At 43.7% G+C, this 23094-nt stretch overlaps 2 protein-coding genes across 7 annotated transcripts in view; one reads left to right on the forward strand and one right to left on the reverse strand.

Annotated features, from left to right (window-relative positions):
• The window catches only part of LOC126544247 (uncharacterized), a 68615-nt gene extending 67785 nt beyond the window's left edge, over positions 1-830 (reverse strand). For 2 of the 4 annotated variants that reach the window (XR_011890588.1, XM_055062501.2), the window contains exon 1: positions 335-830. Coding sequence is in view for 3 of the 4 variants with exons in the window: in XM_055062501.2 (XP_054918476.2) it covers positions 335-616 (282 nt within the window). In the remaining variant the exon portion in view is untranslated. The remainder of the gene's footprint in view (positions 1-334) is intronic. The other 2 variants (XM_050191493.3, XM_072284936.1) reach the window with 2 other exon arrangements.
• A 328-nt stretch (positions 831-1158) lies between these two features.
• LOC126544248 (uncharacterized) overlaps positions 1159-23094 on the forward strand; it is a 59343-nt gene continuing 37407 nt past the window's right edge. The window contains exon 1 of one of the 3 annotated variants that reach the window (XM_055062496.2): positions 1159-1938. In XM_055062496.2, coding sequence (XP_054918471.2) covers positions 1654-1938 — 285 coding nt within the window. In that variant the 5' untranslated portion in view covers positions 1159-1653. The remainder of the gene's footprint in view (positions 1939-23094) is intronic. The other 2 variants (XM_050191495.3, XM_055062497.2) reach the window with 2 other exon arrangements.

Below are 23094 nucleotides of genomic sequence, written 5' to 3' on the forward strand. Positions count from 1 at the left end.
GAATACACGCCTTGAGTGCGGCATACAAGGGTTGACTACGCCCGGTCGCTGGTACCTCCATCACACGCACATAAAATTGGTACAACATTTGTACACATATATTGACAAACAGTGCCCCCTCTGACTGTCCTCTTCTGAGGAAGAGGAGACAAACATTTATAGAAAAAAAAAAAAGCAGGCACGTATTCCTGCTTGGGCGGGGAGGCCACACTGTTCTTGCATTACTATGTGACTGCGGACATGCCATGATGTTAGAAAAGTGGCTAGTACAACAAAAGTTCCTATCTGTCAAAACAAAACTTCTACTTTCAAACTACCCGTTGTCCACACTCGCCTGTCGTCTGAGCAGGGCGTCCGCAGGAAATTCTCTCCAGTCGACATCTTCTTCCTTGAACATTTGGCCATGGAGCGGACAGAAGTTGTCGTTAAGCTGGCACTGCTCGTAGCACAATTTGCAGACTACGTCTGAACATGGCAGAAAAGCTGCCATTTTCGGCACCAGGCCGCACGCTTTGCATATTCTATATGCCGGAAGCGGCTCGACGAAGTGCAAAGATCTCCGGTCCAGTTCCTTGGTGAAGCCGACTAACTTGTACCGCTGAGTGCCAAGAGCCATGGCACACCTCACACACAACTACAGCTTTGTGTCGTGGCTGTCCTCTGAACCTACTAATGGACTTAGCACCTCCCAGGTAGCACTTGAAATGGGTTGACAGTTTATCGACAGGCCCGTGTTGTGGCGTGAGCAGCGTCAATGGTAGCAAACGTCACAAGACACTCAAGTCACAGGACTACACTCCAGCCACAAGAGAACAAAATACCTACCGCGCGCGCCTAGATAACGTCAGGCTAGGGAAATCTGAGTCTGCCTACGGTCCCTAGTATATTCCATAGTCTGCGTTTTCTAGGGACGCGCACCAAGACGACGAGATTCTAAGCCAGCCTACGCAAGGTAGTTTTTCTATCGCCTGCTCTACATCAGAACCATCGGAACCTCAGAGATAAATTCAACATAACAAAAGTTAATTCATAGTATTCTATATCGTCCGTCTCAAAGGCCATGTTTCGGCATAATGCAAAAACCGAAAGTATTTGATGACAAATCTCTGAAATGTTATGGAAAATATTTTATTTGCCGCCTAAATGTCGCCAAAAATTTATCCTAAGGCGAAGACTATCAGTATAAGAGAAGCTGATCTCAAAGATGCTTTTGCACTTTTGAATACGGCAGGTGCTTACGGCCATAATACCACAGATGGCGAAAAAGCGTAAGAGGCAACATGTTTGGCCTCCGAGAGCCACCAAGCATTAGATCTCAAGTACTTGTAACGTAATGCTAAAAGTTTTCTACAAGTAATTCACGTTTGTGAACAGCTTTAAATATAACATGCAACTGTTGCAAGCTGACCTAATAAATGTGTAAAGTTCCTTCTTTTTTTTTTTTTCTTTCGCTCAACACGTGTTATGTGCTAAAACGTGACGTCTTGGGTTTTTCGACGCTTTGTTGCCATCGTCTGCTGCATGTAATCTCTGCAACTTTTGCCGCACAACACGGGCCTGTTCCAAGTTGCCCGCAATAGTGGCGATATATTTAAAGTTCTTTGGTAGCTGCGATGGCACGACACCGAGCTGTAGTTTGATGTAAGATGCACCATGGCTCTTCAGACCCAGCGCTACACGTTGGTCGGTTTCTCCAAGGAACTGGACCGGAGATCTTTGCATTTCGTCGAACCGATTCCAGCGAACAGAATATGCAAAGTGTGCAGCCTGGTGCCGAGAATGACAGCTTTTCTGCCATGTTTACACGTAGTCTGCAAAACGTGCTATGAGCAGTGCCAGCTTAACGACGACAACTTCTGTCCGCTCGATGGCAACATGTTCAGAGAAGACGACGTCGACTGGAGAGATTTTCCTGCGGACGTTCTGCTCAGACGACAGGCAAGTGCTGATACTATCAGTAAGCTCACTTTCGTTATAAGCAGCCAGAAAGTATACTGGGAAAGTGACAGGAACCGCTGTTGTACGAACCAGTGGCGTATCCATAATTTTTCTTTCCTTTCTTCATTATTGGGGGGGGGGGGGGGGGGTGCTATGCCACAGGTACGATCCACTTTTCTAACGTGATGACAACATGACGCTTTTGAGCGGTTGAAAAGCGCTACGAGAACAACTAACGCAACTTTCTTCTTTGGATTCATAAAACTGTACAAATAAAGATGCAACGAAAATAGTTGTACTCCCTCCCCTGCGACGAGATACAAATGATCTGGCATCGACACTGTGGGCAATGTTTTGAAGTTTGTTTTGACATTCGTTAATTCGAAGTTCATGAGTGCATGACTACTAGTATGATTGCTGTTAACGTATGCAAGCTGTTACATGTCCTCTGCGTGAAGTTATTGTGCTAGATATACCGAGAGTGTTGTCGCACTGGATGGCAAGCTAATAGCCAGCACCACCAATCATTCATGCGGAAGCAACAACTTTTAGGATGGAAGTTGTCATGTATTTCAGCAATAATATTTGTCTTAATGCAACAGAGACGATGACAGCGCATTGTTTGCAGAGGGTTGGCCGACATGTTCGTTGTGTAACAGAGTCCTTACTACTACAGAGTGTTTTCGGAGGCCAATTGGGTAGCCAACCGGAACTACCTCTGGTTAACCTCCCTGCCTTTCTATGCATCCCTCTCTCTCTCAGAGGCCAACTTCATGCAGCTGTTCCTCTGTTAGTCATTTTCTATGTCAGTATCAGCCATTTTCACATGTGGTCACTCCTTTTAGGGAGCTTTTATCACTTGGTCCTATCTTGACATTGTGACTACAAGATCGTCTCTTTTTTTTTACCACGTCAGTTCAAATTGCACTGTCAATGGTGTTATAAATGTGTTGTTCTCAATCTATCATGCTACATTGCCAGACAATCAACATATTCCGTCTTGTACCGTGACTGTTAGCTGAAAGGCCGGCCATCTTGACTGTTGATCAAATCTGTTTCTTTCAATGAATCGACACATTCATCATTGAATCTTCATGTCATTCTTCTTATAGCTGCAGCAGTTGCTGGCCAACTTGGCACTTTAATTAAATGGACAAAAAATAGGAATATAAAGTTAAATTGCAATCATAAATTATGCTTTGGGCAAAGCAAATGGTTGCTCATGCCATCAGTGGAGGCTTCTAAAATAACTACAATAACAAAATACAGGTGACAAAGTCATTCTGAAGTTCCCGTACCGGCTTGCTGAGACAATAAATTCTGACGTTTACTTGGGCCTAGTTAATTGGCGATCAGTGAAGAAGTGGTACATCACATCGTAAAGGATCCATGTGCTTAACCTAGCAAGCTTTAGTAACATATTGTGGGCTGAAACTGCCCAAATACACGAAAGTACTTTGAAATGTGTGACGTCACACTGATGAATCACTGCTGGTGTATATAACGAAATTCAAGAAAGAGAATTTTGGCTTTTTTATTTTTTTTCGCATAATCAACCATTTTTGGTAAAATAAAGTGTGTCACTTACATTTTGAAGCACTTCTGATTGCTCCTGTGCTGCAAGTTTGAATAATATCCATGTGTAAGGTGTTTTTGTAAAATGTGTTGTAAGGTGCACAGCTTGGTGCTTTCTCGCAATGTCAGTATGTCATGTAGTAGACTACTTTTGTTTTTTCAGAATGTGTAATGTGAGGCATTTTTTTTTTCAAATGGTTAGATATGTGCTTTTCAAGTATTTAAACATAAAATCCTCGATGTTCTCTTATCTGATCTTCCTTTAGAAAGTATACTTGCATGGAACCCACATTCTGTACACTACACAGTATGCCTAAGAATTGAACATTCTTATGTGGTCATTTCAATGACGTAGCCAAAAAAGTTATTTTGAGGGGAGTTCTCTACCGACAACTACCACTCCTCCCCTCCTTCATCTCTCTCTCTCTCTCTCTCTCTCTCTCTCTCTCTCTCTCTCTCTCTCTATATATATATATATATATATATATATATATATATATATATATATATATATTATTGCTAAGGAATGCAGCCACTTCGCATCAAATTATGCTATCATCTATGCTATTTCTAAAAATGATATTTAAAAAAAAACAAAAATTTCATTTACGAATTTATGCATTTGTATAATGTATGTCGATGACCTAGCTGGTACATGACAGCGCTAAAAACAAGACAGCACACTATCAAGTGTCTTCGTGCTTGCAGGTCAGACTTGTTGCAGCCCAGGTAACAATGGAAGCAACCGTTGTTTTCCTTCTTGTGAGCGGTACGGCCAGGACTACATACGGAAGAGGATGGGCACTATGTTGCAAGTCGCCTGTCACTCACTCATGCTTTCGGTGTTATGGGCATGCTATATTATTTTACATATGAAGGTACAGGAACAAAGCTTTGCACTGTAAGTTCGATAGAACTTCGATAGTAGCGAGAATAGGGATGTTGTTGAGGAGAGAGGGAGAAGTAGCTAGAATACGAGGGCCTCCAGCAAGTGTGGCAGCGGCGAGCCACATGGCCTGTTCAGTGGCGACAGAAACAAATCGGCTTGTTGTCAGGAGTTCTCCGCTCAGCAGAGATGCGGGATCTGGGAGGAGAATACAGGTCGTTGCGAGGCACAACTGTCGGCACCAGTCGGGTCGGGAGACAGAGCACGCAGCAGGAAAACCGAGGTTATCAAATTCCTGCCGCACAACTGCCTGGACGAGGGAGATTGCTGGTGATGACTGGTCAGTGGTGTGGGCAAGTGGGTGTGGATGGAACGGGTCTGGACTTGCAGCCTCAAGCTCATGCCAAATAGCAAGTGTCAAATTTTTATTGAAGGGGGGTGCAGTGTTCAGGTTGATGCAGGCTGGTGTTGCAGCCGTGTTCGGGAGACGGGAGAACTGTGGAATGATGCGGATGCTTTTGGCCAGCTCGAAGCGGCGGCATTCCTTGACAGTGACGTCAATGGTGGAAACATTGTTGTAGATCAACAAGTTGAAAGCGCCGTCCATGATCCCTTTGAGGACATGGCCTACTTTGTCAACATCTGTCCTTTCCTCGTCGGCTTTCTGACAAAGAGCGAGCATGTCTTGTATGCACGAGACATACAATTCAGTGGAAGAGTGCACTCTGATATTAAGCTCTTTTCTTTCACTGTGCAAAGCAAAATGTAGAGCCCAATATTGTTACATTTAAGAATAAACTCTCATGGTTGGCAACCTGGTCCAGGGAACTTGTAGCTATATTTTCGTCCACGGTAACCGCAACACCACTGCTTCTTCAACTTTTATCATGTCTGTAGAAATTAAAACCTGGTGGTACAATTTCTTCACTACCCGAAAGCCATGTTTCAGTGATTGCAACAGGTTGTGCATCGCAGTCAAGGAGCAGCAATTCTAGTTTATCTGTCTTATTTACAATACTTCTTGCATTCAGGGAAAAGACGCGCATTTGCTGAGGCACCTGGCATAGCTATATATAATCTTGTGCACCCTCCGCTTTCTTTACTAAAACACATTCATTTGAGACATTGTTCCAGACATAGAGTGAATTATCAATACGAAGTCTATCATTCAGCAAAGAAACCTTCTTTCCACTCATTATCTGTATTAGCACTTTGCCACAAGTTCTGTCGTTTCCTTCATGTTTCATCAGAAAGTCATTTTGAAGGAATATACGAGTACCTTTCAATTTGCTTTATTTGGATAAGACTTCTTGTTTCTCCAAATAATTTTGAAAATACAAAATTACTGGTCGGTTTGATGATGTCTTTCCCAGCCTATGTATTCGTGCAACATACAAACAGTGAACACCAAGCTTGTCCTCCTGTACTTCCTTAACAACTTTCTGCTGGAGTGTCTCCTGTGTTTCATCTTTGATCTAATTAATTCCAAACATTACAAGATTTGATCTACTCCTGTCTTCCAATTCCACCAACTTCTTTTGGTACCCTTTTATCATTTCCTGAATTTAACTCAGGGTTGCATTAGAGACAGCAATAGAATTGGTCTTCTTTGTTGCTTCCTTAATTTCTTTTACTATTTTCAGTATTCCGTCTGTTAAGGACTCTATGATTTTATCAGTTTCATCTAGTCTTTTCATGACGTCAGCGAGGTCGTTTCGTATAGCAATCTGTCCCTCTATACGCGTTTGAAGCATTTTAGTGACCTCAAGACCAGGGTTTTCTTCCACATCCCCACAGAGTAAAAGCTTAAAGACATGAAAACACTCCAGAACAGTTTTCAAAAGTCTATGTGGGCATGGCACAATAAAAGTGCATCGCTCATCATTCTTGTATGTACAGTAATACCTAACTTGAAAGCACAGTAAAGTATGCATGTTCAGGGTTCTCACCACTGCGCCTTCGCCAGGCCCACTGAAGTTTTCACTCAGCAGCGTCAGGTTTATGGGAAACATAATTGGTGACGTCACTCCCCATGCTCCCATGGTGGCACTGACTGGATCCATTGTTATAAGGCAGTTGCAGTAATCTGCAGTGTCAGTCGTTGCCGTGATAGCCTCTGTAGCTGGCCATTCCAAGTTCCAGGGTGGTGCCGCCGATACGACAGATAGCAGTGTCCCTTGCGACAGCGCCCCCTTGCGACAGCGCCCGTATCGTGTCTCCACCGAAGAGAGCCGACTCATCACGGAGCAAGTGGACGACATGCTCGAACGTAGAGTCATGCGTCCCTCTCAAAGTCCTTGGTCTTCACCTGTCGTATTGGTGAGAAAGAAAGATGGCTCCATTCGCTTTTGTGTCGACTACAGACGCCTAAACAAGATAACGAGAAAAGACGTTTATCCACTGCCTCGAATCGATGACGCTCTCGATTGTTTACAAGGCGCAGAATACTCCAGTTCCTTGGATCTGCGCTCCGGGTACTGGCAAGTTCCAATGCCTGACCGTCCAAAAACCGCATTCGTTACACCCGACGGCCTCTACGAGTTTAACGTCATGCCCTTCGGGTTGTGCAACGCGCCTGCTACTTTTGAGCGTATGATCGACACCATCCTTCGCGGTCACAAATGGAAGACCTGTTTATGTTACCTAGACGACATCGTCGTTTTCTCAACCGATTTTCCGACACACCTCGCTCGCCTGCATGACATTCTGACCTGTCTCGCATCTGCCGGCCTACAGCTTAACCTCAAGAAGTGCCGTTTTGCTGCAAGAAAACTAACCATATTGGGTCACGTTATCTCAAAAGACGGCGTCCTCCCGGACCCAGACAAGCTCCTCACCGTTGCCGACTTTCCAACGCCCACATCTATCAAAACCCTCAGAAGTCTTATTGGATTATGTTCCTATTTTCATCGCTTCGTACGCAATTTCGCATCCATCATGGCACTTTTGACAAGTTTACTTTCCGCCAGTAACGGCATAGCAGCGTGGTCACCTGAATGTGATGCAGCGTTTCGGCAGTTACGCCACTTGTTGACCTCACCACCGATTCTTCGCCACTACGACCCTGATGCTCCCACGGAAGTCCATACTGACGCCAGCGGAGTTGGCCTTGGCGCTGGCTTAGCGCAACGGAAAGCTGGCTATGATGAATACGTCGTCGCTTATGCGAGCCGTACTCTAAAGAAAGCAGAATTAAATTACTCTGTCACAGAAAAGGAGTGCCTAGCGATCATCTGGGCACTAAGCAAGTTTCGCCCATACCTTTACGGCCGTTCTTTCGTCGTTGTTACTGACCACCATGCCCTTTGTTGGCTTTCTTCCTTGAAAGACCCGACTGGACGCTTGGGACGTTGGGCGCTTCGCTTGCAAGAGTACGACATCCGCGTCATGTACCGCTCCGGTCGCAAGCACTCCGACGCTGATGCGCTCTCTCGCTCTCCACTGACGCCTGATTTGGCGTCTTTGTCAGCTTCCTTGTCCAACCTGTCACCGTTCACCATCACTGACATGCTCACAGAGCAGCGCAAGGACCCAACCCTTGCAAAGTTACTTGACTACCTTGCCGCTCCGTCTGACGTCCGTTCGACACGAGCACTGCGTCGCCAAGCAACCCACTTTTCCGTGCGGGACAACGTTCTATATCGTCGCAACTACATGCCCGACGGACGCAAATGGCTCCTCGCTATACCTCGTCATATGCGCTCTGACGTCTGCACGTCTTTTCACTCTGATCCCCTAAGCGCCCATGCCGGCGTCCTCAAAACTTACACAAGGTTGCGTCAGCGTTATTATTCGAGAGGCATGTACAACTTTGTGCAAAAGTTCATTCAGTCTTGCACTACATGCCAACAAGGCAAGACACCTACCCAGCGTTTCACAGGACCGTTGCAGCCGCTACCATGCCCGTCTCGTCCGTTCCACCGCGTCGGCATCGACCTCTACGGCCCGTTTCCATACAGCGGGCGTGGAAATCGGTGGATTATTGTCGGCGTAGATCACCTTACTCGCTACGCTGAGACCGCAGCTCTGCCAGCAGCGACCGCCCGTGACGTTGGTTTTTTCATTCTTCGCAATTTTGTTCTTCGCCACAGTGCTCCCCGAGAATTACTGAGTGATAGGGGCCGTGTCTTCCTGTCGGAGAGTATCCAAGCCCTTCTCACTGAGTGCAGGATAATTCATCGCAAATTGACCGCGTACCATCCCCAGACCAACGGTCTGACCGAGCGCTTCAATCGCACACTTGGCGACATGTTGCGGATGTATATTTCATCCGACCACTCCAACTGGGACACCATACTTCCCTTTGTTATGTTTGCGTACAACACCGCGACGCAAGCGACCACCGGCTTTTCCCCCTTTTTCCTTGTGTATGGCCGTGAGCCATCATGCCCTTTGGACACCATACTGCCGTACCAACCTGACGCTACAGAGTATACTTCGCTTTCCGAAGTCGCCAAATATGCTGAAGATTGCCGTCAGCTGGCACGTACCCTGACTAGTGAAACTCAAGAACGTCAAAAGACAGGACATAACCGTGATTATCAACCACCGCACAACTTTGCTCCTGGTTCGCTTGTGTGGCTTTGGATACCAGCCCACATTCCTGGCCTTTCTTCCAAACTCCTGGCCCGTTATCACGGTCCGTACCGTATCATCGAGGCCACTTCACCGGTAAACTACATCGTCGAGCCTCTCACCGTGTCACCAGACCTGCGTCGTCGTGGGCGCGAGACAGTACATGTCAACCGCCTGAAACCGTATTACGACCCGCTCATCTTTTCCGCGCCCTGAGTCGCCAGAATGGCTACGCTTCGCTCCCGGGGCATTGTAATGAAGCAGACGCGCCCCTGCGTATGTGCCGTCTGAAGAGAAAGACAAAGGGCCGTGCCGTGATCGCGAGCGAGCCCCGTGCTACGGACAGCCCTTGCAGTGCTTTGATTGATCTAGCGTTCCACACCGTTGTGAACGACAATAAACCTCATCGCAGCAGCAATGCCTGAAAGCACGATCAAGTACGCAGGTTCAGGGTTCTGACCACCACGCCTTTGCCAGGCCCGCTCTGCCAGGGTCACGGGGATTGGTAACCATGATGTAAGTTGTGGTTGGAATGGCAGGTGTAGATGCAGGCGAGGTGTCTTTACCGGGAGCCATGGTGAACGACTGGATGGCGCGGCCACTGCGGAACTCTGTGGCGAGGACGGGGATTGCCAACCTCCACCGAAATGTTACGCAAATGAGGGATTAAACACTGAAGGCCATTTACAATGTGTATTTGCAAAATAACTGCAGCACTGGTCAGTTGAGCCGACAGCTCGAGACCAAGGAACAGTTCGTCTTCTTTGTTGCAGTGCCTGCGCGTATTGGCAAAAGAAACAAGCGGCATGCACGTAGCAATATGATGAAAGTTTTACTCACTTTCAGTGAGCGGCTGTCTGACTTGTTTGAAGAGGTGTTCGGAAGTAACTTGTAATCATAGTACTGTACTGTACTGTAAGCGTCAGGTGACGCATGTTTTTATTTGATCACAATCAGGAATTGATGAGGCAGACAGTCTGAAGTAGAGCTGCTTCCAGGTTAGAAGCCTAATTTGGGAAAATTATGGTATCTGTAGTTCGTAGTAAAATAAGAGTCAGTAGCTCAGAGAGATTTCAAAGTATCGTGTCTCCTGACACCCATCTACTATTCTGAAAATCGCCAAGACGTTTAGTTAAGATGGGCTCTCCGCAGCACACAGCACATGTTACGACGGAGTAGGTGAGCCTCAGCTAGGCGACTGGCTGTGGCTGTCTGGTGTTGAGCGATCGGGCAGTGACGAGAAGCTCTCCTTAGGTTTATAGTTATCCACCAACTTCGTTCTTAACACCTTTCATGCACGTGCCCTCCCTCACCCTCTTCTCGTATTCATCACCTCATTCCCGTTCTTAAAATTATTTTTCGTTAGTCGCTGTCACACTCATCAACATCCACCAGGTTGTTGAATGGTGCGGTGGCCCCTAACGTTTTTATATTTGTTTCTGCATTGGCTTCGAGGTCATTCACCAACCTGCCCTTCCACCTGTTTGTTGGGGCGGTTCCTTAGCTTCCCTGACCCAGCACCCCCATCCTTTATATATTTCTCCACACACAAATCAGCGTTCTGTAGGTCCTTCTTTCTCGTCCTGTCTTTTGCCCTCTTTCCATTTTTAACAGTGTCTACAAACTAGCCTAACATCAAGCTCTTCTCAAGTTTATTAACGTAATGAAAGTCGGAGACAAGGGAAAGAAAAACAAGAAAAAAAATAGACGGAGGTGCTTATTATGCATTTCCTAGACAAACAAGTTGCAATATTTTCGGAATGCTTTTCTTCAACGAAGCTTTGTCTACGATTAGGTCGAGTACTAGAAATGAGAAGCTCTTCGACGATGCAAAGTCCTGGTGGGGAGCAGCAATGCCTCCATGTTTTATGCATCCGCTCGTCCCATATATTTTTTTTATTCATTAATTTATTGATACTGCAATCCCACTTTGGGGATTTTGGCAGGAAGGTACAAATGTTCAAAAGACCACAAGAAAGGCAACCGACAAGTACATAGATACATAAGAGTAATTAAACTAATATAAACTAAAATAGAAGGCATACGGTAAGTACTAAGTTAGACACTATGTAAACAAGGTAAGTGAAGGCTGTTGAACTTGGGTGTTAGTAAGCTGGTTCCATTCAGTTATTGTCCGCGGAAAGAAAGAGTATTTAAAGGAGTTGTTACGTGTGCGAAACGGAGCAATTGTTAATTGGTGTCTTTGTCTAGTGGCGTACCCGGATGAAAAGGTTATTACGTGTGAAGTGTCTAATTTATAGTGCCCCTTTACAATCTGATATATAAATTTTAGCCTAGATGACCGGTTTCTTTGGGTTATTTGTGGCAAGTGGGTTCTGGTTAAAAGGGCAGAAACGGAAGAACATCCAAAGCTGTTATATATGAATCGCACACCCTTTTTCTGTACGCTTTCAATCTTGTTAATATTGGTCCTAGTGAAGTGGTCCCAGATTATGGCTGCATAATCTAATGATGGGAGAATAAGCGCTTTATATGTGGTCATGCGGACATCAGGCATAGTAAATTTTAAAGCTCTTCGTAAAAAGAACAACTTACAGTTTACATTTCTTACGACATAATCAATGTGTTTAGTCCAGTCTAAGTTACTTGTTATCCAGAGGCCTAGGTATTTGTAATGAGGTACTTCATGAAGAACACTGCTGTTGAGAGAATAGACAAAGGTTAATGGTCTTTTTTTGTGAGTAACTCTCATGAACACTGTTTTTTCATAGTTTATACACATTTGCCACGTATCACACCACTGAACAATTTTGTTGAGAGTATCATTTAAAAGAATTTGGTCAGCTGTACTGTTCACTTCCATGTAAATCACGCAGTCATCGGCATACAATCGTGTTTTGACAGGAATGTTGCAGACAATATGATTAATAAACGAAAGAAAAAGAAGGGGTCCAAGCACAGACCCCTGGGGAACTCCCGAGTCCACACCAACAATTTCCAAAGTTTCTCCATTGAAGACAACAAACTGTTTTCGATTGGTAATGTATGCGGCAATCCAGTTTAAAAGTTGCTGGTTATTTAATATTTTCCCTAATTTGAGCAATAACTTCTTATGAGAGACTTTATCAAAAGCTTTTTTAAAGTCTATAAAAATTACATCGGTATGTTTTCCGTTATTAATTGAAAGGGCAAAGTCATGTATAGTTTCTGCTAGCTCTGTGTGGAATTTTTAGCATGGATCCCCCATCAGCAGTTATGGTTAATATGATCCAGAATGACGTAGAGGTGCTCCACGAGTGGGGCTGCAATGTTCTGTGCACAGGGGAAGGGATCACCCCCATAACAAGTCCCCCCTTTGGACCGCCACTCTTTAGCCTTTGCCTTGCTTTCTCATTCAAACTTCCCCTTTCATCCATGCCGCTCTTTCGGAGCCCACCTCCTGAAACGTTCTATTCCATGGGAAAAGGTGTGAGGGTTCATCCGAATTTTTTTTCGGGGTGTGGGGGGGAGTGGGAGGTTATCTGCCCCTCTGGCTACACCAACGTGTCCTTTAGCTGCATGCTCTTTATCATTCTGAAGATTCAAGAAGTGTGCTTGAAACTAACCTTTCAACGAACAAAATTGATTGGTACCGGAGGACATAATTGTCCTCCGGTGCCTTACACTGCCTTCAAGGCAGTGTAAAAAGGCAAGTTCTTGCTTGTGGTCATCCTTTCACCGCTTGGAATGTTCTTTGAGCTGCTTGGATCACTTCAATGCTAGACCTGACTCAAAGGAGACATTTTAGTTTCATAAAATGTTGGCTTACGAAATCCTGCTTGCCCTAAACTGTGCCCCAGTGTTACGGGCGCCTGCAACTTCAGTATTTCAAGTGATCACCAGCGGATGAACAAGGGAGGCTTCGGGCAGGAGCCAACATTTCAATAAGGGGACTTCATCTTTGTCAGAACCTTTTGTCAGAATGTTGGCTCTGGCCTGGGGCTTCCCATGCTGTTGGGAAAGTGAAGCTTTCTTGCTGCCATTGTTGCCTCGCCGTTTGGCTTACACACGGCACTCGTATAACGAATTGGCTTGTACGTAGCCCCAACATGCACTACCCCTACACATGTGCTGGGGACCGGCTCTGTTCTCCATGCAACTGTGCAGTGATACAACAAACTTTATCTTAATATCCCTGCTGAAACAAATATACGACTTCAGACGCATAAATTCTTCATTAAGCTTTCTGTGCCTTCTTTTTCGGAGTTTGGCGCGTGTGCTTGGTCTACTTATCACCGAGTTTTGTGGGCCAGCTCTGAACGTAGTGCCACAGCAAGCGGGGCCAGTCCCGGAGATAGCATAATGAAAACTGGGCCAATCCCGGAGACAATGTAATCAGCTGTAACCTGGGTCACAGGTTGGGAGTCTTCATAACTTGCTGGGCCAGGCATGTAGTAACTGTCATGCTTCAAAAGCATAACGCAAAATATTAACAATTTTACACCATTTGATTAACTGTGGCATGTAAGTTTCGCACTGCAAAGATTACACCATGTGCGTTGAATCTGCATACTTGTTTATTCACTTCAGGTGTCCGTTTTTTTGCCAGTCTAGTGAAAATTTAACTTGTGCTAGCTTGGTTCATTTCTAAAATATGAGCCGAGCAGCGTGCAAAGAACAAGGAGACAGAACGGACACATAGAACAAGACAGGTGCCTGTCCTATTTTACGTGTCCCTGCTTTTTCAGGCTGCCCGATGTACACTTCCTATGCACCGGTGGTCTTATTTGGATTCAATATTCCGAGCAACTTAACTGGCCATTCTGGACAGCAAATGAACTGGAGTTTAAAAAATTAAGACTGGGTGTAGTGCAGGCATGAATGCAACAAATTACATGTAATCTATTACATTTTTTGTTAGTTTTGTAATTGATCATTTACTTTTTTACTTGGTTATGTGTACTGTAATTCAATTATTTTTTTCGGAAGGCGAAACATATAACCAGTTACTCATGTACAAGGCGAGATCTAACAGGCGACACAGCTTTGAGCTACTCACTACGGCAGGAACTAGAGTAGAATGTTCGCAGCCCTGCCACGTAGCAGCATTGCATGGATATGTGTGTAACCCGAGCACTCAACATTTATTTCCTCAACTTATGCTCTGCCAGACGTTGGCCTACGATTTGTGGCCACTGCTGTCTCTTGACAGCAGTGGCCACTTGGGATGATAATGCGAGGAAATCATCTACGCATGATTTGAATCAATTGTAAAGGACCCGGACACTGAGTAAGCGCAATCTTGTGTGCAAGGTGTTTGCATGTTACAGCCCCGCTGTTCCCCTCAGCATGCACATGTGTCACTGCTGGTGTACCGACAAGAAAATGTGTAAAGATGATTGACAAAAACAATTTCAGAAACGATTCTTCTTAAAGAGATACAATGTGTGAAGGTCTTCAGAGAACACAGTGAAAGTGCTAGGCCAGCTCATTTCATTTGCTGTTTCTTTTTTTTTTTGCAATGCTTCTAATAAAGGTTGGGAGGAAAGCAAAGTGAAAGTAATTGATTAGATTTTAGTAATTGCTGAATTTATTTAATGGTTGCTGTAATTTGTTACATTTTCCAATTAACTAAGTTAATTTTTTTTTTTTTTTTATTTCATAATACCCCTAAAGGCCCCCGAAGGGGTATTACACAGGGGGAACCGATACATGAAAAAAATGTGAACTTTGCGCGTTACGGAAAAAACAACTGAGTACACAAAAGTTATAAAAGGTTCTTACAAAAGAAAACACAAAGGTTATACAAAAGTACGATATCTAGCAAAATACACAAGTAAAACAATATATGAAATACATTAGTCAAATGAAACTCAGAAAATACAATACTGTCTGAGAAAATAAACTAAGGGAAATAAGTAGGCACAATGTAAAAGAAGTAAAACGGCGTGTTGCTCGAAACTGCATCAGTTGTCACGTTAACAAATTAATGAGACATGAATACACTTGTACAATGTGCACGCAAAACGGTAAGACAAATGATAAAAAAAATATATACACTGAACAACGTATGAAGAAACCGTACATGATGGATATTTACACGTAACTATTGCGTAAAAGTTCCTGAAAGGTTGCGAAATCGGTTTGAGTAGCAATGTGTGATGGTAGGTTATTCCATGCAACAATTGTTCGGGGAACGAAGGAGTTAGCATAGTTAGCTGAGCGACAACTGATGCGTTCTATCTTGAAGATATGGTCTGTGCATGGAAAGAAGGCTGTCGCTGGTTCGAAGGTACGGTGAAGGTGCGGATGATGATAAAGTTCGTGCAGCAGTGAGAGGCGGGCAATTCTGCGGCGATGAGATAAGTCGTCAAGCTGAGCGCGAGCTTTTAGTGCTGAAATGCTAGTATAGGGTGAATAATCAGAAAAAATGAAACAGGCCGCGCGGTTTTGCAGTGATTCGATTTCTTGGGTGATATATGTTTGAAAAGGATCCCAGATAGCTGATGCATACTCGATTTTGGGGCGTATTAATGTGATGTATGCTAGTCTGCGTAGTTTAGCTGGAGCATGCTTAAGGTTGCGTTTGAGGAGGCCTAAAGAGCGGTTAGCTGATGCCAACGTCAGGCGGATGTGATGATGCCACGTTAGCTCAGACTGTAAGTGAACGCCGAGGTACTTATATGAAGTTGTAAGTTCAATTATGTTGTTAGATATTACATATGATGTTGGAATACGGTGGTTGCGCCTAGTAAATGATAATACCTTCGTTTTAGCTGTATTAAGAGTCATCAACCATGGTGAACACCATGTGTTAATAGCGTTAAGATCGGTTTGAAGAATATCTTTGTCATTGTCGCATGAAATTAATTGATATATTATGCAGTCATCGGCAAAAAGTCTGATGTTGGAAGACACACAGTTAGGCAGGTCATTAATATAGATTAAGAAAAGTAAAGGGCCAAGAACGCTGCCCTGCGGAACACCGGAGGTTACTTTGGTATAAGAGGAAAACTGTTGTTAACAGACGTATATTGTACTCTGGATGAGAGGAAATCCTTAATCCATCCAATAACGGTTGGGTGTATGTTAAGATTCATTAGCTTCAGTACTAGTCTATGGTGAGCAATGCGATCGAAAGCTTTCGAGAAATCCAGGAAGATAGCATCAACTTGAAACCCTTGGTCTAGGTATGAATGTGTGTCATGTAAAAAGCCGGCTAACTGTGTTTCGCATGAATAACCACGACGAAAGCCATGTTGGTAATCAACAATAACGTTGTGTTCTTCTAAGTAGTTAATGATTTCAGTATACAAGATGTGTTCAAGTAATTTACAAATAGTACTAGTTAAGGAGGTGGGGCGGTAATTTAATGGGTGAGTTTGGTCTCCAGACTTAAAAATGGGTATGACTTTTGCCACCTTCCAATCGTGCGGAATAGTGTTAGTTGATAAAGACTGCGAGAAGAGTGCACATAATATAGGTGATAAACTAGGTGACAAATGTTTTAACACATTATTATTAATGCCAGTAGGATCAGAGGCGGAAGAAACCTTAAGTTTGTTTAGTAAAGAAGAAATACCTGCTTCGCTAACAGTTATTTCTGGCATTGATATGTTAATGAGATTGTCAAGGGTTGGTGAAGATATGGTGTCTTCCTGTGTAAATACATATGAAAATGCGCTATTCAATAAATCAGCACATTCCGAGTGGTGGACCATATCACCGTGCTCATCAACTAGTGTTAAGTCAGGATAGCTCTTTGGGTTTATTACGTGCCAAAAACATTGAGGATTGTTAGTGAGCATAGAATATAGGTCATGGGCAAAGAAATGTCGTTTAGATGATTTTAGCCGTGACTGATATTGCTTATCGCAGGTCTTATAACGGTGCCAGGAATCTGAGTCGCGGGCTTTATCGGCTTTATGATATAAACGCTTTTTCTTATTATTAAGGCGCTGAAGCTTTACGGTAAGCCACGGGGCTGTCGGGGTGCAGGCTATTTTTGTTAGAGGGACGAATCAGTTGATTAGTTCAGTAAGAGTGGTTTTAAGTTCAGCCCAGTTATGTTTGATGGTTTGAAATTTGCATCTATTGAGGAAATGTAAAGAGAAGTCAGATAGCGCGGAGTTTATGCTGTAAAAATCCGCTCTATTGTAACATCGGATGTACTTATCAGAGCACGGACGTCTTGGAAGGGAAACTGCAAAACTACCTGTTATGATATCATGATCAGATAGCCCATCTTGATGAGTTAAGTCGAAGCACACGTCAGGATCAGTGGTTAATACTAGATCTAAAATGTTAGCGGCTGTAGCCGAAGATCGCGTAGGACGGGTGATAAGCTGTGTTAAAGAAAAGTCGACTGCAGGAAAATGTGGACCTCAGATAGGTAGGTTGCTGTTGAAAGGTTAGCCCAATCAACTTCGGGGAAATTAACATCACCGAAAATTAGTACTAGAGATTTAGAACAACGAACAGTAGTGATTTCAAGGAGCCGTTGGAATTCACGAGAAAACGTATTGCCCATGTCAGGAGGTCGATAAAAAGCACCAATGATTATAAGGCCTGCTTTATGTTTTATGGAAACCCACACACACTCTAAAAAAGTGTCAAGGTAAATACGTGTGGTGAAAAGATTTTTTTGCACTGCCACCAAAACGGCACCACCTATTCGATTTGTCCTGTCACATCAAAAGTAGTTAAATAAAGTCCAGCTTTCCAGAATGCAGGTATCGGGGACAGTATCGGTAAGCCATGTGTCAGTTAGTATCACTATCGATGCTGAACATGAGTCAATGATGGATGATAGCTGTACTGTTTTAGAAATGACACTTCTTATGTTTGTGTAAAGAAAAGGAATGCGGTCTTGGGCGTCATTCTTCCTCGATATCGGTCCAGTGGATTGATCGTTAGTGTGATCACATGACACTCGTCATTCTGTAGCTCTTTCAGACACTCGCTTCGCGCGTTTCTGATCGCTATCCCAGATATAAATGTTGTTATTAATAAACAACTTGTTGAACACGAGTCGCACACAATCGCTTTCCTTTCGTATTGTTTTGGAAAATAGCAGAAGGTTGCGGCGTTTATTTCGCACTGTTTCAGAGTAGTCATGGGAAATGCTAAAAGGGTTATCTTTTAGTTTGTAACCACAGCCAAGTAGTGCATCAATTTCTTTGTCATTGGAAAACTTTGCAATAATCGGTCACTTTTTATTGTTAGAGAAACGACCTAATCTGTGCGCTCTTGCTATTGAGGACACTTTCATACCAAGATGATTGTCGCAAAATTCCTGAATCAGGCGCTCGGAAGTTTCCCATCGTTCATTCTGTTCAGAGTCAGAAAGCCCGTAAAATAGTAAATTGCACCTGCAGGAGCGGTTTTCTAAATCGTCGACTTTATCTTCTATCTTGGAGATGCTCACTTCGTGAGTTGGAAGGGAGTGCGCATTAGCCTCCCCTGACAAAAGCCCTGAAGTTATCTTTCGCTCGAAATCATCGAGTTGATTCTGCATTTTAGAAAAGCGTTCTTCGCAGTTAAGTGCTACTTTCTCAGAAACATTGGACAGAATTTTAGTTTCAAGTTCAGAAACACGTAGACTTAGTTGGTCTAGGTCACTAGACCAACTAAGTCGGGTATTTTTTGTGTAACTGGTGCAAGTCTGACGTAGCAAAGCTGTAACAGCAGCTCTGCCTTTACTCTAACCCAATTTTTGACTAAGCAGGTTCAACTGTAAAGCAGGCTAACAAGTAAATATGCACAAATGGCAAGTTATAACATGATTTTGTTGCTGGTATGCTTGATAACACTGCAGTTATTTTTCAAGTTGTGCTTTGTGGGTTTGGGGGTTCGAACCGTCCCCACCCCCCGAAATTTTCTTACAAAACCCCTCCCCCCTTTCCCACAGAACCTAAAGTTTCAGGAGGTGGGCTCTGAAAGAGCGACATGGATGAAAGGGAAAGCTTGATTGTGAGAACAAGGTGAGGGCTAGTTGCAGTCCGATGGGGGAGGAGGGGGTTGTCATGTCAACGTACCTAGAACCGGCTAGACCTTAAGTTTATCCAGTTTCCCGCTACTGCTGTCGTTGTCTATAGTGGTAGCATTTCCTTGACTTCTCATGTCACCTTTTCTCTATCTCCCCCCCCCCCTCCCCCTTTTGTACGGGAACTGCGAGCAAGAGTTACAAGGCTGTTATTCACTCGTTTTGAGTCTGCGTTGGTTCTACCCATTCTCTGCCTCACCTCCCCCTCCTATCTACTATTCTGTCTGGCTTCCCTCGCAAAAAAAAAAAAGGGTGAGCGCTGCAATTTCCACAGTGGTTTGATGCGGGTTCATGGATAATTACTGCTGTCAAGGGGCTAATGTGGCGATCGACGCCCAGGGAGCTCCAGAGGGCACTGTGCACATTCAATGCAGTGCAAAGATTCAAAAGAGTATCTCGCATCTTCTTTCCTCTGTGACACGCTCCTTCCATGTACATATACATGTTGTGAACCACCCCCACGTGAGCAAACCTTCAAAAAAAAAAGCTTTGCTTTAAAATAATGCTGCTTGGCCCTTGGCAAAATATGTCAAGGATGGGGGTGCTGGGCCAGGGAAGCTAAGAAACCATCCAAAGAAGTAGGTGGGAGGGCAGGTAGGAGAATGGCCTCGAAGTCTACGCAGAAACACTAATACTATAGGAATGCTAGTGGTCGCCGCACCATTCAACCAACCGGTGATGTTGAAGAGTGGGACAGTGACTAACGGAAAAGAATGTTAAGGGGAATGGAGTGATGGATAAGAGAAGGGGTGGACAGGTATAAAAGGCGTCAAGAATGAAATTGGCACATAATTATGGACATAGGGAGAGCATCTCGTCACTGCTCAATAGCTCAACGCTAGGCAGCCATGGCCAATCACCTAGTTGAGGCTTACCTGCCACGTTGTAACATGTACTGCTTGCTGCGGTGAACCCATCCTAACTAAGCATCTTGGCAATTTTCAGAATAGATGGGTGTCAGGAGATGCAACACTTTCAACTCTTGTGGAGCTACTGGTCCTTATTTTGCTGCGAACAGTGGATGCCATAATTTTCACAAAGGCTTCTAAACAGGAAGTAGCCCTGCTTGGGACTGTCTGCCTCATAGATTCCCGAGTGTGATCAAATAACAACATGCGTCACGTGGTGAATACAATACCGTGATCACAAGTTACTTTCAAACACCTCTTCAAACAATTCAGACAGCAGGTCACCAAAAGTGAGTGAAACCTGCATCATATGATACTATCGAAGCTCTAGCGCAAAGCTTCATTCTTTTATTTTTAAATCTAGAATGATATAGCATGCTCACAATGCCGAAAGTGCGATTGAGTTATTGGAAATTTGCAAAATAGTTCCCACCCTCACCAGTACTTAGCCATGGCTATACTACTCACTAGAAGGTCTGGTTGGAAAACAATGGTGATCTCCACTGCTGCCTGGGCTGCAACAAGTCCGCCCTGCAAACGAGAAGACAGACCATGGTATGCTGTCTTGTGTGTATGGCCCCGTCTTTAGTGCTGTTCATTTTTCTAAGTCGCGTACCAGCTAGGTCATCGACATACATTATATAGATGCATCAGTTTGTAAACAAAATTTGAGTTTTTTTTGAATATCATCGTTTATAAGATTGCATAAAGATGATATATAATTTGCTGCGAAGTCACTGCAAAGTGTGCAAGTTTACAGTTGTTTTTCACCTGGAGATCTTGATAACTTCAAATTTTCTTGTGTTATCATACAGCTTCTCCCTCCTGATTGCTTTCTTGCCATGTTTGTAAACCTCCATGGGCTTCTTGTTTCCATCAATTGCATGCAATTTACCATCTCTGTTGCTCTTACTTTCCTTTTGAGGGCTCCTGGTTGTCTACTTATACCTTCAGTTACCGTGTACTTGAGTGCTGACTTTATTGACCTCTTCATCCATTTCATATTCGCGCTTTTGAGGTACAGATATTTGTGTACTTAAGCCACCCATTTCTTTTCAACCATTTTCCCTCGGACTTTCTTCAAAATTAATTTTGCTGTGTGCTTCCTCTAACTTCAAAGGAAGTCTAACCCATGTCACCCTGCATTGCCTAACTTTTGGTTTTACCACGGGCCCCGTGGGATATTTGGTTGCCGTCAAAACCTGATCTTATCCCCAATTTTAAGCACAGAATTGCATTTGCAAATGTCGACACTGACACTATTATTCCTATCAAAATTACTTGCAGCACCTCATAATTATTGTAGCCCCAAAGTGCTCTATGTTTTATTATTGCTGCTTTCTGCTTCTCCTTCCTCCTCAGATTATCTTGGTGGATGTTTGTGCGGGTACTGCCTTTGTTTATGTATCCACGCAGATAACTGGAATGATAGATCACAATATGTCTTGCTGTTCAATAAATACCACATTATTACTCGTCTATTCAATAAAGATTATAATTCCCCTTTTCTGTGTGCTAAAATTAGGGCCTAGATACGTCGCTTTATTGCCACACATATTTGAAACGTCTCTGTAGATGCCTCGCATTGTCTAGTAGCACTATGTCATCCACATACATCAGCCCAGGGACCTTCTGTTGCACCGTTTGCTCATCATGGATATAAGATAAATCCAAACATAATTCACTGTTTTCCAGTCACTTTTCTGTGCCCTTAACATACATCGTGAACACTAATGGAGGCAGAGGGCATCTTTGTTTCAATCCTTGGTGAATTGCCACAAGTTCTTTGTATATCCAGCCTCCCCATACAATTTATACTCAGTCGCCTGCCTACCTCCCCCAGAAGCTGTATGAAATTGTCATCTATGCCCTCGTGCTTGGGAATATCCCATAGCAATTGCCTGGCTATGTTGTCATAAGCTCCCTTAAGTATAGAAATGCTGCTCACAAAGGTATGTTCCGAGCTATTGAAATTTCTATGCTCTGAGTTAATACAGAAGACATCCTCTAGCATGCATGTATTGGTACACTGATATATGTGTGCTACACATGCCACCAGGCAACCCTTTCCAGGATCCATTAAATCTCTCTGTCGCAATATATAAAATTTCTCCACCCAGTTCGACAGCTGTAATTTTACGGCTTGCATTGTCAATCTATACGTCACCCACATTATTGTAGCTTGCCTGTATGAGCTCACGTTATCCTTATCAGCACAGGCTCATCCTGCTTTCGCATCACTGAATTGGAATTGTTTTTGTTTTAAGCTTGCTCAATGGCACCAGTCAACAGTGCCTTGCTCTTTAGACCCAGGTGATCCATTAGCTGTATTGTGTGTTTCGTCTGGTTCTGCTTCCACGTGGTTGGGGACATTTCTGCGTTTCTCTAGTGAAATGTTTTCCATGCTGAATTTGAAGGTAATCTCGGAAATGATCGATCTAAGAATACTGCCCCCCCCCCCCTTTTTTTTTTGCCACTTGTGGAATTAGGTTGCTGATTTACGGGTAAGTGCACTATTTCTGACACCCAATTATTCGTACCCTTTTGATGTTCCCTATCGAACCTGAACGCCCAGCGACTGCATTCACCTTAACATCTGGCATATATGTTCGGGCAGCAATGTAGCCTTCGTAGGTCTTCTTTCTTTGGTTTATCAATTATCAATTGAGTCATGTTATGAAGCACAAGAACATTTGGAATTTGTTAAAGTAGTTGGAACATTACCTGAAGACGTCGCTACACGAGCTCCTGTTTCAAGGACAGGCCAGCCCTAACACCACTGCTTCTGTCATGAAAGCATTCCATTCTGCCCCATCCAGTTTTAGTTCTTATGTGCTTTTTTTACCTTATTACAAATTATTTCTGCACTTTTCTATGAATTGAACCATTTGAAACATGACAGGAGGTGCAGAGAAATCTAAAACAAACGTGTCCCCAACGTGCTAAAAGAATTACCACCATACTCCTTCAAACTTTTCACTACCTGGTATTCAGGGCCTTTCCACTTGCTATGTGCTGGAGATTTTTCCTGAGTGTTACACACATGTAACATACCAGCAAGGCTCAGATTGAAATTATAATCATTTGCGATATGTAGCTGTACGTATCGCAATGTTTTTGGCTCTGAATGAATGATAATGCCAAACAATTATTTGGCCTCTTTTTCAATATATTTATTGCTGAAATACACCTCGTATTGAATAGCAGAGCCCTCTGCATTTTTGTTT

The sequence above is a fragment of the Dermacentor andersoni genome, chromosome 10 (genome assembly GCF_023375885.2).
Source record: "Dermacentor andersoni chromosome 10, qqDerAnde1_hic_scaffold, whole genome shotgun sequence".
Lineage (NCBI taxonomy): Eukaryota > Metazoa > Arthropoda > Arachnida > Ixodida > Ixodidae > Dermacentor > Dermacentor andersoni.